The sequence below is a fragment of the Oryzias latipes genome, chromosome 1, assembly GCF_002234675.1.
Source record: "Oryzias latipes chromosome 1, ASM223467v1".
NCBI classification, from domain to species: Eukaryota; Metazoa; Chordata; class Actinopteri; order Beloniformes; family Adrianichthyidae; genus Oryzias; species Oryzias latipes.
The window spans coordinates 22,724,382-22,741,029 of NC_019859.2; the positions used below are offsets into that span (position 1 = coordinate 22,724,382).

General features: G+C 41.0%; 2 protein-coding genes across 2 annotated transcripts; both read right to left on the bottom strand.

The window, feature by feature from the left end:
* Positions 1-513: 513 nt before the first annotated feature.
* Positions 514-4,786, bottom strand: plk1 (polo like kinase 1). The gene is made up of 11 exons (XM_004065983.4): positions 4,022-4,786; positions 3,508-3,676; positions 3,178-3,322; positions 2,996-3,089; positions 2,680-2,905; positions 2,531-2,573; positions 2,358-2,455; positions 2,192-2,269; positions 1,950-2,104; positions 1,443-1,625; positions 514-1,344 (listed from the first exon to the last, which is right to left on the bottom strand). The coding sequence occupies exons 1-11, from the start codon at positions 4,382-4,384 to the stop codon at positions 1,150-1,152; spliced, it is 1,749 nt and encodes a 582-aa protein (XP_004066031.1). The 5' UTR covers positions 4,385-4,786; the 3' UTR covers positions 514-1,149.
* A 2,649-nt stretch (positions 4,787-7,435) lies between these two features.
* LOC101170402 (fascin) lies at positions 7,436-15,959 on the bottom strand. Its single transcript, XM_004065984.4, has 5 exons — positions 14,960-15,959; positions 10,034-10,190; positions 9,822-9,943; positions 9,518-9,688; positions 7,436-8,621 (listed from the first exon to the last, which is right to left on the bottom strand). Exons 1-5 carry the CDS (start codon positions 15,780-15,782, stop codon positions 8,416-8,418), a joined length of 1,479 nt encoding a protein of 492 aa, XP_004066032.1. The 5' UTR covers positions 15,783-15,959; the 3' UTR covers positions 7,436-8,415.
* Positions 15,960-16,648: the final 689 nt, after the last annotated feature.

Sequence of the window (16,648 nt, forward strand, 5' to 3'; positions counted from 1 at the left end):
TTTTTACCATGTTCCTGTGGCAGCGTTCTGATCATGGAGGACGGATAAAAAGAAAGTTAACCTGAAACTTGAATTTCTGTGGGGGGTTTTTGGGTCAAATTGTTATGAATTAGAAGCACATGAACAATCAAAAAGAGCTCACTTACAATCAAAGTACACTGGAAGGGTCACAAGCTCCATTCTGATGCATCCACCTGCAGACAAATGGATCCGTGTACGTCTGTTTTCCTCGTCTGAGCTGGCATCTGGATCAAGACTATACGGCCAGATAATTCCAATATTGCTCATCAATTTTGTTTCACCACTAATCTTTAGTTTGGGGAGCTGATAGCTGGTGGGAGTGCCAATAGTCCCGCCCACAAATCAGAAGCAAATTTCTTATTAACTCCTGCCGCTCTACAGAAACTATGTGCTAGAAAACTACAGGTTTTTTGGTAATCAAACAAAAGATCAGTGGAAACTATTTTACAACAGATCAAAAGATACTTTGAGACTAATGAACCATAGCCTTAGTAGTGCCTAAATCAAGAAAATCTTTATTTAATCTTAGGAAACATTACACCATGTAGAGACGTCTGTGTAATCAGTATTATGTACAAGTTTGTATATTCTGTAGAACAAAAGAACTAGAACATTTAAAAAGAAGGGAAACTGCAGGAACAATGTACATGATGAAGACATTAACATGGTCCACTTCTTCAGACAAGAGATAAAAACATACAAATTCAACCAGGATCGTTTAACACACCTGTACAACCAGGCTGAATCTCAGTCATCACATACTTTTTCCTCACAGCCTTAAGATCAAAGACAACTTTTCCAATTGCAAAAAAGTAGACAGAAAATATTTAAAAACGATGCTCAACTTTATGGTAACTTGTAAACAAAATAACTTTCAAGATTGCCCTTAGGACTGACGACTGTCCCGGTTCTGCTATGCTGCAATGATCCAGCAGATGTCAGTAGAGGCACCAAGGGCTTTGTTAAAAGAGTCAAACTTTTTATTAACACATTTTTAGAGGTTGACAATCCATATTCATAATAAAAAACGAAGTCCGTGGTGAATTTCAAGGTCTTAAAATAAAGCTGTAAATAAAATGAACTGGTGCTGCTCTGAGGGAGGCAGATTTGACCGATCATGCAGGGGACCTAATGAGCAGCGGGCGTTGGTTTGGTTTCTAGCAGCTTCTCCACCATGAGTTTGGCGTAACGCATGCGACTGGCTAGTTCTTTGCTACAACCAAACTCCTCCAGCAGGGAGAGCTTGTAGGTGCGGAAGTCTCGCTTCTCGTTGATGTAGGTCACCGCGGCCATCAGTGGACACAGAATCAGCTTAGTGTGGTCCTGATGAACACAGATTACAACAATTACAGATTGCATTCAAGCAATTCATTAGGAAACGTCACTATTCGTGGTGCGAGCGATGGACTATGGCGTCTTACCTGGAAGAAGTTGATCTGAACCGTTCCATTGCTGAGGTGCAGGATGATGGCGCTCTTGGTTCGAAACCAGAGGCAGAGGTAAGGCAGCCGGGCCAGTTCATCACCTTCACGGCGCGCAATGTTGGCACCAGCTTTCAGGAGATGCTCACTCATGTAGTTGCGGAAATATTTCAGTAATGTAATCTGCAGGACAGGAAAAATACTCATGGTACTCTACTAGCAGAGGAAAAAATACAGAGCCCTGGACATTACATGACGTAACACCTTTTGCACACAAAATACAACTTTGTGGACAAAAACTAGCATTTTTATGTCCGCAATGTAGTATTTGTGTGCTCAAAATAATAATTTATGGCCACAAATTATTAATTTGAGGGAACAATTCATTTTTTGATGTCATATCCAGGGCTCTAAAAAAAACAATAACGTGAAAGAAGACAGGTTATTCTGTCTTCTTTCAGAATTACCTGAACAAAGCAACAAACAGAATTAGCTTCATCCACCAACCTTTTTGTTGAGAGAAGCAGGGAATGAGCGAACGCTTAAATAGGACTCAGCAGCCTTCTTGTCAATGTACTGCAGACTGTCGCCATCAGCATACATGATGAGTCGGGTGAAATCGTTGAATAGAACACCAACACTGTTGTCACAAAGCTGGTATCCTGCGAAAGCAATTTACAGCACACCCTTAATTCTCCATTAAAAGCAAGACAATAAAAGGCAAACCTGTCCTAAGATTTAGAATTTACCTAATCCATATTTGTCAGAGTAGTCGACCCATTTACTGATCCAAAAGATGGGAATACACGCAGGATCCTCTGCTTCCTCTGAAATCAAAGACAAGGGGTTTTCTGTAAGAAGGACTGACTAAAACTGCAGAAAGTTTAGGTAGTTCCTGCAGGCGGCTGCTCTCACCTTGCCGAATGACCGCCTTCTCTGAAGGCTTGGCAGAGATGATGCTGTTGAGCTGCTGCAGCATGTCCTTCAGGTAACATTCTTCTGGCTCCGCCTCTCTGCACACAAAATTCCCATTTATCATTTTTGATCAAACTACGACGCATGTTTTAGACCTTAGTGTGATGTCTCACAGTGGAGCAGGCTCGTCTTTCATGTCCACCTTCTCTGTGCCGGCTGAGAAAAAAAATATATAAAAAAAACCTCCATCAATATCACTGTTGATTAACTGCAGACTTTCATTATCAGTGCACCAGTTTTGGGCAATTGTTGGGTTTGTTACCTTTGTTGTTTATGGCAGTCAGGGGGCGCCTCTGGCTGAGCTCTGCAGCCATGGAGGGGGCAATGGAGAACCGCGGGGGCACAGTGAGACAAGTGGTGGGCAGCCGCAGGGGGACGTATCCCGATGTGAAGAACTCATCCGTCTGCAGGTCAGTGATGGTGGGCCTCTGGGCAGGATCGGCATGCAGCATCCTCTTGATGAGAGCCGAGGCTGACGGGTTGATTTGCTGCAGCATTCAAGTGAAGTGACGGTAAACTTAAGATTTTCTTTCACCAACTATTACGTACATTTAGGGATTAACGTCAGCTCTTCTCACCCAGGGGATGGTGTAATTGTTCTTCTTGATCCGGTTGTATGTGTCTTTCAGGCATGAGGTTTCAAACGGAGGCTTGCCGACTAACAAAGTGTACCTATGAGAGGATACAGGAAGGAAGTTGAGTATCCAGAATCCTGTGGAATGACACTCTTCCCCACTCCACTGTGGGTTTACACACTTACAATATGCACCCAAGTGACCAGACATCCACTTCATAGCTGTGGCCTTTCTTGCACAGCACTTCCGGAGCGATATAGTTGGGCGTTCCACACAAGGTCTTCTTCCGTTCACCATCAAACTCAATCTTTGTGGCCAAACCAAAGTCACCTAGCAAAAAAGGAAAGAAAGAAATGATCAGCGTTTAATCTGAGTAAAGGATATTAAGAAGCCAAATATGGGTGTTAACAAATTGGAGCTGGAAGTTCTCAACAAGGAAGTTATGGGAGCATATCAAGAACATGGGTGTGCCCGTTTCTTTGTCACTACACCGACAGGTTTCCTGCTCTCCATACCTATCTTGACTTCCATGTCGTCGTTGAGGAAGATGTTCCCCAGTTTCAGGTCTCTGTGGATGACCTTGTTGCTGTGCAGATAATGGACCCCTTTCAGCAGCTGGGTCATGTAGTAGCGAGCCTCCGGCTCCGTGACCGCCTTCCTGCGCTTGTGCAACTCCAACAGGGACTTGAAAAAGGACAACAGTTCTGGTGAGCGGCTGAACTCAGTGGAGGAAAATGGAGGCTGGGAGAGCATGAACAAGCTGGATGAAGTGAAGTGGCACCTCAAGAAGTGTTAAAAACAACACGTGGAACAACACAAAGGGGAAAAAGAATTTAGATATCTCTATAGTTTTAAATTACAAAAAGTTACTGGTTTAGGATAAGTAACAGTGATTTAAAGCAGTGATCAGGGGATTTGAGTCTCCCAGCACTATGCCAAAGGAGGGGGGGGGGGGGGGGTAACGGAAGAGGCCACATTGTTAACCGTTGGCCTTCATGTATTTTCATTTAGAGTTCCCAAAATCCTCACCCTTCTCCTGCAGATCTCCAGGACCACATAGACAAAGTCGTCGTCCTCAAAGAAGCCGTGGAAGCCCACGATGTTAGCATGATTGAGGCTCTTGTGAATGGAGATTTCCGAGCTCATCTTCTCCCTTTGGTGCTGCTTCAGGATCAACGACTTGGGCACTATTTTGCCAGCGAAAACCTGCTTGGTCTCCATGTCTGTAATTTCGAAGCATTTGGCGAAGCCCCCCTTGCCGAGGAACCTGCCCTTGGAGTATCTCCTCAGGGTGCGGGGATCCACCAAAACCTCTGGGATTTCTTTCAGAGGAGCCGATTTTGGGTCGACGTGTCCGGACGGCTGCGCCGGCTTTGCGATAGCAGCACTCATGGTGTACTTTAAAAGTGCTCTTTCCGCGTTAATAAAACTCCAAAGAAGTCGAAACGCAAAAGTTATTAAACAAGGGCTAAAGTGTTGTTTAACCCTCCAACTCAACCGACGTTAGTTTAGCCTTCGAAGCTAACTTTTTCTACGCCTCAATTTACAGCAAATACTAACAAACGATCTAAACCGCAAACGTTGACTAACATTTAAAGGCCGACAGGTCCCAAGATTAAATAAATTAATTAAAAAAAAAACCGGAGGCAGAATTCTTGCGCAGACTTCCCCGGCAGCGGTTGCCTTGTCCCGTTCTGCCTTTTCGATAACAAGTGTCTCGTACAAATTTAAAATGCTGGCTCGGTCGTTTTGGCGATCGTTGATTGGTCTGCTAGATTTGAATTCCACAGCGTCACAGCAAAGCATCTTGGGAACATGTGTACAAAAATAGCCAATCAGGAGTAGAGTAGAAGGCCTCCAACAATCTGATTGGCTGAAAGGCTGTTTTTGTTTCCTCGAGAAAGACGGATGGGAAATGTAGTCGGGAAAAGGATTTAATTTCGAAAGTGTTTTGTTATTAGCGTTATCCGAATTATGGCCACTCCTGATCCAATATCGATCATTTAGGTTCATGTTATTAGTTGAACACTAATATTACATGAATGCAGAGGATCATATGAAGTTTATTTAATCTTTGTTAGACTATGAGTTTTTTATGAATTTGTCATTTTCACTTTTTGGATGGATTTTTATTGACAGACATTGTTGGTTCAGGTTATACACTTTTATTTTTATTGATTGCCATGCTGACTGTGTACACTCATCTTGCGCCACACTTCCTTGAAAAACTTTCAACTTTTCATAAATTGAGAAACATGTGAGTGTTTGCTTTCTTCTCATGTTTTCTTTTAATTTCTACTCTGTTAGAACAACCATTAAATACTGTTTCAAACCAAATTCTCAGACAGTGCTATCGGCATTCTAAGTGTATCATTGTAATCATTGAAAAGCCACAAATGCCCTCTGTAGATACCAAAAGGAGTTCATTCAGTAATTGCAGTGGTTGAATAATTTTCAGGTCTAGAAATGTCCACTATGGGGACAAGTTTTTATTGCCGGTAGTGAGGAGGATATTTTTCACTCTAGATTGGTTGAAATTCAAAAAGGATTTTGAGCAAAAAAGCCTCAGGGTTTAACTTGAAAGATTATTTATGCTGGAAAGCATAAAATGGTGAGAAGCAGTAAAATATAGTGTAACAAAAGCAATATGAGAAAGTAAACCTGCAGTAATGGTTTAATCTGTCTTGCCACACTAAAAAAAAGTCACATCGTTTTTGTGATACCAAGATTATTGTTTATTTGACAAGATGTTAACATGATGAAATTAAGGACTTTCACTTTCTGATCATGATGGTTAACCTGTTGATGCCTATACTTAAATAATAACTCCAGAATACATGAAGATTCCCAATTTTTTACATTTGGATATTGACTGTACTGTTTGGTTTCAACATGCCAAGCTAAAAAAAAAAAAAAAAGTTGTTTTTCCCCTAAGGTTTTCATTTCTTTTTTTCTTTATCCACCACTGCATGGTAGTTGGGGTAACCAGTTAATAGATTGCTGGTTGCTGGCTGATCAACATTTTGTGGTAAATTAATTTGGGTTAAGAGTGTAAAGGGGGAATGGTTATGGGACACTAACTCAAAACACAGCTTGTTGAGGGGATGCTTACCTGAAGACTGCGGGGACTTGCTTGCACCGGTGCATCCTAAGGCTACAAACACACCGTTTATAAACCATCAGAGGTTGTAAAGGAATACAGTTCAGTAGTTTGGAGGTAGCATTACTTATTCAAGAGCCACATGTTTTTATTTGAGCTCTGCCTGTGGGCTAGAATAATATTTCAAACTTCTCCAAAGCTTCTAACTAAAGTTTTCCTTTTTTTATCTTTTGGACAAAAGCTTTTGTGCCTTGTAATTCATGTACTTGTCTTTGTTGTAGCCGTTTATAAATGTTGTAATTTCCATCTCCACCCCTACATGCTGCTGCACTCTGATTCCTTGCTGTGTGTTTACTTTTCTTGCAGATTTGACTTGACTTGAGCTAAAGATGTTACATGCAACAAAAACACAAACACACTGCCAAACAAGGACAGTTTTATTTGATTAAGGTGAGCACACAGGAATGCTTGGGTTCACTCAGAGAATATCACATATCAGTGTCCATGTTCAGGCTTTTATTTACTCAATTTCCTCTAGTTGCAGTGCTCAAAAAATCCATACTGGACATTTATGACGGTTTGAATTGTGCAAGGTTATTGGGGATATTGATTTGTTTCTATCTGGCAGATCTCTGAACATGCACTCTCCTCCAGCATCCTTTTTGCTTTGGGTTACCATGGCAACACGCATTTGTACAGACCAAGACAGGTTTCTGTGTGCTAATATCAGGACATGCTGAGTTTAGCACATGAAATAACCCATTTAAAGTGTTTCTCATCTTATAGATGAGAAAAATGTGGTTCTGTCTGCTGAGGCTCGGAGAAAGTGGAGTAGGCTACCTTTTCTTTCATCCTCTCATGCATTTTTGGCTCAGTGAGATCTCAAAGGGGACTTGATGTAGGCTCTTTTCTCTTCTCCCACACACTGCAGTATGAACTAAACCATGACACTGATTTTTTTTAAATCTGAACAAAATGGCTCCTATGATAGGAATCATAGTATAATCTCAAACAGATACTAAATGTTCAATAATGTATTTTTTTATGGTTTCTACATCTCAACTTTCCTTGTAATGTTTTGGCATGTCTCTAGTACCCTAAGAACAGTAATATAACCAGAATCTATTTAAAATAATAAGCCAAGAACTCAGATTATTTCAAACATTTGTTTAGCTTTTAAAGAGAAATCCTTTTCAAATCCATTAACTGGTCTAAAATGTGTTGTCTCCAAGATCCAATTTTGGATAACTAAACATTATAACGTCAACCTCAAAATTCAGATTAGGGGCAAGAAAAACCTTCATGTGACAGAAAATCTAAAACAAGGAAGGTCAGACTGAGAACTTCATTGGACATTTTATTCACTTATTTCAAATGAAGGAGCACAAGAGAAGAACATGGATGCTCTGTGAAAGGCACAGCCAACGTGTCAGCAAAAGAGAGGACTCTACTATCATGTTCACACACCAGCAGCAGCACCCAGGATAAATAAGGCGTTTCATGAGAATCGTGTGCTTTCACTTATGTTTAAATACACTGAATAATTGATTATTGCACTGAACAGTTGGACTGTTTGTGTGTACGCCTTACCCAAAATGATAATCTCTTAATTGCAAGCTTCGGAACTAAATGTGTAATTTCTTTAAAGCTCATTTCTATCACCATCACTGAAGACCTCAAAGAATTGTTGAAGTTCTGACATTTGTTTAAAGACAAAGATTTTCAGTGGGTTTTACATCCAAGAAAGCCTTTTGCTTTGTGTTATCTTGCAGGATATTTGAGTGTGCATGACAGAAAAACATTATATCTTCCAGTCATATCCTATTTCCACAATTACCATTTTGTGAATCATCTAGCAAAAATGAAAGCGATATTTACAGCAGAGGAATGTAAATCAGCAACATCCTTCCATCTGGTGTGCGTTTCAGTGGTTTAAAAGAAAGCAGGAGATAAAAGCAGCACATACAAGTGGGACATTAAGCATCACATACTTAGATAATGTAAGTTCCAGTAAAATGTCTGTCATACCAATAGTTACCATAGGTAGATAGGCACAATAAATGACTGTATTTGACTGGGGAGATCGACAATGCACTGTAAAAAGTAAAAAGCCCAACAACAAGTTCACAGGTAGAAAAAAATGCCATACCTTTGTGCTAGAATATCAATTTTCATAATCCTTCATTCAGCCATTCACATAAATTCCACACATACATATGCAAAATAGAAGAATAAACAAAGCAAGTACAACAGCAAAAAAGGCTGCCAATGGTATCTCTAAATAGTTTGTAGCGTTGTGCCAAAAAAAATGGGAATGTTTTTCTCAGTATTCCCACAGAGATGCACTATCCAGGGAGTCTGCACTGGCCTTCAGGGCTCCAGCATGGTCACCTTTTAGGTATTTTCCCCCAACAACCCTGATGGCCATCTTGTTTGGATCACAGAATTCAAGCAGGAACTGAACAGGTGTGGAGCTGTTGCACACAATGGCTGTGTCGTCTCCAATACACCAGTATTTGCCCTGGGAATCTGGATAAAAAAATGGTTTTCATTGTATCTGTTATGTGAGCCAGTCATTTTCCATTCAAATGCCTTGACTATTACACATTTTAACATGTTTAACTTAACACAAGTTTTGCAATATGAAAAAGTTGGGAGAGACATTCTCATTAAAAACTGCTTTCATGGCAATTCCAGTTAAAGAAATTCCCAGTTTAAACAATGAAATCGTTTTCACACTGTGATTGTTGTAAAAAGAGCTGGGTATATTACATCATGGACCATATATTTAAAATGTTTAATTAACTTTCTATTTCTATTTAAAGTTGAATTCCCAGGTTTCTAAAATAAATACATTTTTTCAATGGAAATTGAATTTTATAACAGAAGGCAGCAATGTTTGTTTTCCTCGTCTGACCTGGCATCTGGCTCAAAACTGTACAACTGTATAGCGCCAATATTGCTCTCCATTTTTGATGCACTGATAATGTTAGGTTAAGGGTGTGAGGGGCTGTAAGCTAACTGGAGAGCAAGTAAACAGATAGCCCAGTTATGGGGGACGGGAAGTGGGGTGGATAGGGTTGCTCCACGCCAATAGTCCTGCCCACAACTACAAGATGAATTTCTAATGAACTACTGCTGCTCTGCAGAACCTTTCCTAAAAAATGACCAGTTTTTAGATTTGGGCTAAAAACAGCATAATCTTAATTAAAAGACCACTGGGAACACTTTTACAATAGATCAAAAGATGACCGGAGTGGGTCTTTAATAAAGTTGCCAAACACTTGCCTACAGAATCAATAGGTTTGATTTATTCTGAAAAGTCCCGACCAGCAGGGCATCATGTGAATTTGACTATAAAGAACAGCACAACAGCTATAGGCAATTTTCTCCTCTGTAATTATGTGACTAACATGACAACTGACCTTTGAAAGAATAAGCACCATTATGAAACTCTAGTTGGAAAACATCATAGGATGCTCTATTGGAGTCCAGTGTTGGCAATCCAGGTTTACGCGCCCCAATGAAACCATGCTCTCCACGGAGGACGATGATTGGACGGTTAATTAGCTTCATCAGGAACTGTTCAGCCTCCCCTGAGAAACAAGTTAAGCAATGTATGCATTCTAGAGAATCTTGAGGCAAAGATAAAAAGCCCATTTCAGGCTTTCAGGCCACAAAAAAATAAAATCCTTTTAAACTTTTAAAAATGTCAGAAAGATGACTGACCTGCATTGTCAACGGTAGCAGCCAACTGCCCGTTCTTCTTTGCTGTCACATACTTGCCATTGGCTGCACGAATGCACACCCGACCATCACGCCACGCCAGATCAAAGTAACTGTTGGCAGACCTGGGAAAAACAGCCATTCAACACAAACGTAATGAGTATGGTCAGAGACAGAAAACCTTTTACAGAGTGTGAAAATCATTAGAAGGTTACTTGGTGGAGGCAGTGCACTGCAGTCCTCCAGTTACTGTCAGTGTCCAGTATTTTCCAGCAGCAGTTTTAAAGGCACACTTCCTGTCATCACGGCTCATCTCCAACTGGAAGACTTCTTGGTCACCTTCCTCATCCTGATTAGCAGACAGATCCATGCCTGAAAAATGAGTCTGCAGTCACATTTCACTTTCCACTGGGAGTTACAAATGTAACAGAAATGCATGCAATTAAATCTCATCTGATAAAGATTTGTCAAGAAATTGTAACTTAATTAATTTAAAAATTCTTCTGTTTTTTAGATGAATGTGTGATGTATATTGTGCTTGGTAATGGGGTGATGCAAAGTAATCAATCACAGATTTAGATGGGGACCTGAAAGAGTTGTCTTTGACCAATTCAGCAACTTTCCAAGTTTTTGGCAAAGGCAAAGCAAAATTGGAATCTCTTTTGAAATTATACATTGATCAAGCCCCAACCAATCAAAAAACCACACACCTTACGTGCAGATTTGAGCTGTAAAAAACCCTTAAAAAGCTGTTGCTCCTTTCTGAAACCTACCTCCGTTGGCCTTTGGAAGAATTTCAGTATCTGGTCATTTGTGGCTTGTGTCAAATTCCAGAAGGGGAAGCTTAATTCAGAAACTATGCATATCACATGTTTCACTTATTTAAAAATATGTTGTATTGCATATTATTATCCAGAAAGGCTTTTTTAAAAAGTGCTCTCCATTCACTTTACTGGAATTCGGTGGCATTGACTGTATAATAGATCTGGACTAGATCTGGTGTGATGTCACCCATAGAAAATGCCTTATGTCTGGCTCCAGTGAAATACGGCTAATTCACTCACCATTTTTCAATAAGACGCACATCGTCATTTTGGAGCAAGATGACGTAAATAAACAGTGATTGGTCTGAGTCAGTCCGAATCAACGTTTCTATGACAACTACTGTCGCTAATCAAGAGTAAGCTTTTACAAAGTCCCAACTCCTACCACTGAAAGCGGACTGAGGAGAATCTGCCAATCAAACATCTCGAACATTTGAGGCTGGGGCCAGCGGGCACCACAAGCTTTTACTAAGGCATCTGATTGGCTAGTTTATAACTTGAAAAACTTTCAATAAGGCAAGAAATATCATGAAAAAATTAAGATAATCAAGAACATGTTAAAAAAAGGGTCTCAGCACAACAGTGGTTATTCTGACATAGAATGATCGGGTAATTAGAGGTTTATTTCTCGATAGAAATCTATGGGATTTTGGCTTCTGGGAGCCACCGGGTTTTTCCTATTTGTAATGCGAGGGAAGGCTCGCTCAGTCCAGTTCTCTTATACAGTGTTCAGTGCCAAATTACATTTTCTCATATTATGTGAACTTTCTTTTGGTTGTTTTTTTTTTTTTTTTACAAAAAATGACTGTTTTATTGGTTTGGCATTTAACTCTGAATGATTGACCCACTGTCAGCCTCAAGAGTGTCTTTGCATCCCTTTAATGGAGGTGTCATAGGAGAGTACTTGGAAGGATTTATTATCAAAGCCAAATGGGATATAGTTTTTGCATAATTTATGAGGACCAGTACGTAACTACTGGTTCTTGTAGACACACTGGAAAAGCTTCTGGAAGCTTTTAAGTTTCAAGACTGCTATGACCAGCACCTATTATCTGTACACCAAAGGGTAAGTGGAGTGACCACATGGTTGGATATATGATTGTTTACCCAAAGCAAATTCTAGATTGAGTTTGTCTTAAAACTAAAACACCATTTTAAAGATAGAATTTAATCAATTCTTTACGAGTCAGTGATCTAATAAAAAAAGCACAGGTGGAACAGTTTTTGACAATGGAACTGAGCGCTTGTAGTTTTTTTTTCAAACAAATATTAAATTCTAAAGGTGATTCAGAAGTGACAGGAACATGTCTTCTCAAAGTAACAGTAGTGGCAACAATCAATTGCCCCTTCATCGCATTCTGATGTGGTAACAGAGATGAGAAGGGGGTGTAGGAGCCAAATTCCTTAACACGGATACGGTTTTTCTTCCCTAAACCCTATCTAAAGGTTTCCAGAATGCAAGAAATGAACTTTTATGAAGCAATCTAAATTAGAGTTGAGTAAAATGAGGTAGACTTTGCTGCTAGCTAAATCTTCATCATTATCAATACTTATAACCAACTCTATAACTTCTTTTGATTTACGTTATCTGGGATACCACATAGAGAGTGGGCAGGCACATCCATAAAAAGACTAAGCTGTATACAGCTTACAAGGCTAATATAGGAGTGGATCAGATCTTAAGAGTTTCCTGATATTGCAATTGGTTTCTTCCAGTATTTAAGGACCTCCTGACCAATCAACCTGGCTCATCCATTAGATCTAGCCAGGTTGGTAAAGCAGTATCAGAGGATGAGTTGTTGAAGAAGGAAAAAAGTTTTTTCTCACTGAGTCAGAGGGGTTTAAATACAGTATATCAAATCTTGGTGTGAAACTGTTTGAGAAAACACCAGGTATGCAGGGAATCAGATGGGGGGTACTCATTGGGATCCCATTTTCCTCTGTTTAGTATTGCACTGGGAGGTACTCTGACTTTTCTGTTCTGAATGGCTCATAGGGGCTTGTAGTGGTGTGTGATTTCTCTCTCTGCTGTAGAACCGGTGGGGCAGTTGCTAAGGGAACAGTATCAGGAGAGACAAATTAGTGGGTGTTGTTAGCTGTCTAATTAGCCTCTCTTTTTTTTAAAAGTAGCCAGAGTTGAAAGCCTGAAGAGTTCTGTCTCTTGTTACTGGTTGTGAGACAGAAATGACAGATGAGGTTTGTAAGGTGTGGGTCCACCTGTAAACTCTGAATGCTACAAGGCCTGCAGTGTCTATATCAATCTAATCGGCCAGTTTACTTCCAGATGAAATTGGCTTTTGAAATGAAAATGCTACAATGTCATTGGATTGATGGGCTTAACTTTAAATTGACTCCAAGACCACTGTGCCACCATAAATCCAAACTGCACAAATCTCATTTGCAGAGTTGTTGGAGACATGAATTATGACCAAAAAAGAACATTAATTATGTTTGATTAGCAGTCTACAGTGTAGGATGATGATTTTCACTCTACATCTGACATGTCCAAAGTCTGGCCCATTCAAATTTCTACCAACCTGCAGGCTCCAGTCATAAAGCTCTGTGTACAATTTCTTAATTGTGAATTACTAAATTACATTACGCTGTTTAAACCTGAGGCAACATGACCTTCAGAGCCGTAAAGGTCAAATGAGGAAAACACATTTATTTGTTTCTGTGATCAAAACCACAGTGGTTTGTAGTCTCAATAAGATAACTGTGTTACTTTCTTGTTCACATGAATGAAATGTAGAAGTGAATATTCGTGAATAATGTGTAGCATTTTGTATAAACCAAGATTTCATGTTGACAAAGGTTTTTTGAGACTTTTTCTTGGTGTTTTTTCTGATCTTCAAATATGAAATTCACAGAAATTTGGGTATAAATGTATTTAAAAATGTTTCTGTTCTTTGTTTCTGTTCTAGAAATGAAAACTAGCCCACTGCAAAACCAATAATGTTCATTAAATAGTTTATTTGCATTTAATATTATTGCTGTATAAGGGTTCATGATGATGATGATGATGAAGGGTTCAAAGAATGCAGACCCTCACACATTTTCACCTCACCCAACCTGGTCCTCTTTGCAAAAGGTTTGGACCCCCCTGCTCTACAATCTTCTAACTGCTGGTATCTCCTGTTTTCTAAATCACTACAGAGCAACGGACAGTCATCTTTGTCAGGTTTAATTCCCAAACTAGAAAGACATTGTGTCCTTGGGGAGAAAACCTAATCGTTGAAAGCCTGTTATTTGCTATGGATAAAAGTAGCTGCTAAATGCCATAATTCCATGAGAGGGTACTATTTGCATTAGCTTTGTCAAAAAAAAACAAGATAATAAAAAAAGCTACATTTTAATCACAAGTGTTCCCAGTAGTCTATGAATCATGATTATGGCATTTTTAACCTAAATGAAAAAACCTGTGTCGCTTTTCAGCAGAGCGGCAGTAGTTCATTAGAAATTCACCTCCGAGTTGTAGGTGGGCAAGACCATTGGCGCATAGTAAGCTGCTTCTGATCATCCATCGGTTACATGCTCTCCCGCTAGCCTACAGCCCCTCACAACCCCAGCCTATCCGGCCATTAGGTGGAGTCATGAGAATGGAGCAGAGAAGGGGGCTTGTGGCTTGCTGTTGTAGGTTCTACGTCACAGCTACAAACTTTTTTCCAACTTTTTTGTCTGCTCCTCATTCACAACGATCTGAAGAAATACTCAAAAACGCAATTTTATGCCTAATTTTATTTTTTGCTCTGTAATGAGAAAAATGTCACAAGAACATGTTAAAAACACCAAAAACACTATTTTTGGTCTTTAAATCAAAGCCACGTGTCTGTGTTGGCCTGCAGAATCGCAGCTGCACGCTGGTCACAAGACACTGACCTCATTATACATTCTATCTTTACTCCAGTGATCATGCACAAAGACACAATCATTCAATCCATTCCGGTCCTTCCTTTTTTCATGTAAAACAAGCCAGTTTTGTGTCTTTTCTTTCTTTTACGTAGATGAAAAAAAGTAAGGAAGGAATGTGACCATGGACAAACCATTCAGGGGTTAGCATTACTGCAGAAAAATGTGGAGGATAGCCAAAGTCTGGCTAAAGGGGGAGCGGAGGGGGAGTAAGAGAGCATGATAATGAAAACCACATGGTGTTAGAGGAATTGCATTAAGTGGGATCTATGCTAAACTCTGCCATATTTTCTCTAAAAGGGAACATGCAATGTGCTTATCATGCTTTCTGTTACGCAACAAATCGATGGATTTGGTTGGGAGTATATCCCTGCCACTCCCTCTTTTTTTTTGGCTGCAGAGCCTCACCTTGCCTCGTGGAGACGTTCCTCTCGTTGCCCGCAGTCAGCACGACCTGCGCCAGGCTGCGCTCCAGGTTAAACAGCTCATCCTTCCCCCCGCGGCTGCCTCTCCCAGACTTCATTGTTCCGCTGGGACCTGAAGGGGCCAGGTAGCGGCCGTTGCAGTCGCGGAACAGCACCTTCCCCGAGCGGAACTCCAGCATGTAGCCGGTGTCTTTGTCCGTCTTGGTGGACAGGCTGCCGTCATTGCGCAGGAAGCGGTTGTCTGAGGTCTCGAGGTGGTATCGCTGATCCCGGTAGACCAGGGTCACCAGGGAGTCAACCCCCCAGGGGAAGTCCCGGTCTATTGCCACCTCTCCGGGCGCGCTCAGATGGGCGTAGCGCTTGCGCGCAAAGCTGTACAGGTTGACCTGGGGGTGCACGGCCAGGTGAACGCTCCATCTCTCCGTGGGAGAGGCGCTCTGAGCGAAGCAGGTTATCCGGTCCTCGCTGCCGCCGAGGAAGCGGCCGTGGGGCTCGGACTGCAGCGACCACCGCCCGTCCTCGTGCGCCGTGATGACGAAGCGACAGTCGCGGCCGCGCGTCTCGCTGTCGGCGGTCACGTTGCCGTCTTTGTCCGTGGCGAGATAGCGGCCCAGGTGGGAAAGGAGGAACACCACACTGCCGTCCTCCCCGGTCTGCTCCAGAGTCCACGTCTGCTTCTTCTTCAGGCTGCTGGCCGAGGCGTTGATCTTGAAGCCGAACATCTCCGCCGTCAGATACTTGCCCGCACCGTTGATGAGTCCCAGAGGGATCTGCAGCATGTCCCCCTCTGCGCTGTTAGAAGACATGATGAGATGAGCGGGGAAAGAGGCCGGCTTTGTTAGCAGACTGTGGGGGAGAGTACCAGACAGAGAGATGCTCTGACAGATGATGTTCAGAATCCTCTCTGCCTCTCTGGGGCTGCAGGAGCAGGACAGGCTTTTTTCTTATAGGTCAGTACACGCCCCTCTACACGCAGGCGAGCTGCAGAGAAATGGTTGCATTTTTTTTTTTGCAATGCACCCCACCCTTGGAGATACTTGGAGAGCTTAAAAAAGAATTTTTAAGCTGCACTGGTATACATTTTAAAGACTCGCTTTACTGAAAATCGTGTTTTTGATGTTTTTAACATGTTCTTGTGGCATGTTTCTCATGTTGGATGACATATACAGATAATTAATCTTAAAATGGCATTTCTGAGAATTTTTTGAATTCAAATTATTGTGAATCAGGAGCAGATGAAAAGAAATGCTTTTGGAAAAAGCTTGTTGCAGTGACGTAGAAGATGCAATATGCAGGGCCACAAGCTCCCTGCTCTGCACTGTTCTGAAAAGACAAGACAAGATAAGATAAGATAAGATAAGATAAGATAAGATAAGATAAGATAAGATAAGATAAGATAAGATAAGATAGGACTTTATTAAACCCCGGAGGGAAATTCAATTGTCACAGCAGCCAAAACAAGAAATATAGCAGTTAGAAATAAACATTAGACAAAGTCGTAATGAGTAGGAATAAAATTGTAATAATAGAAAGTGGAAGTAAAAGTACACTTTATAAATAACAAGTTAAATAATTAAATAACAGCAGTGGTTTCAGCAGTCCTAGACCATGTTGTTGTATAGTCTGACTGCTGTTGGGACGAAGGACCTCCGGTAACGTTTCTTTTTGCACT

What these genes read in the sequence shown, in the direction of transcription:
- plk1 (XM_004065983.4), bottom strand. Translation starts at nt 4,384, where the DNA reads ATGAGTGCTGCTATCGCAAAGCCGGCGCAGCCGTCCGGACACGTCGAC. An exon ending in TGGTCACTTGGGTGCATATT is followed by an intron (nt 3,090 to 3,177) that starts GTAAGTGTGTAA and finishes ATCCTCTCATAG; the next exon opens with GTACACTTTGTTAGTCGGCA. An exon ending in CTCTGACAAATATGGATTAG is followed by an intron (nt 2,105 to 2,191) that starts GTAAATTCTAAA and finishes TTGCTTTCGCAG; the next exon opens with GATACCAGCTTTGTGACAAC.
- LOC101170402 (XM_004065984.4), bottom strand. Translation starts at nt 15,782, where the DNA reads ATGTCTTCTAACAGCGCAGAGGGGGACATGCTGCAGATCCCTCTGGGA. An exon ending in TGCTACCGTTGACAATGCAG is followed by an intron (nt 9,689 to 9,821) that starts GTCAGTCATCTT and finishes CTTGTTTCTCAG; the next exon opens with GGGAGGCTGAACAGTTCCTG. An exon ending in TGGTGCTTATTCTTTCAAAG is followed by an intron (nt 8,622 to 9,517) that starts GTCAGTTGTCAT and finishes TTTTTTATCCAG; the next exon opens with ATTCCCAGGGCAAATACTGG.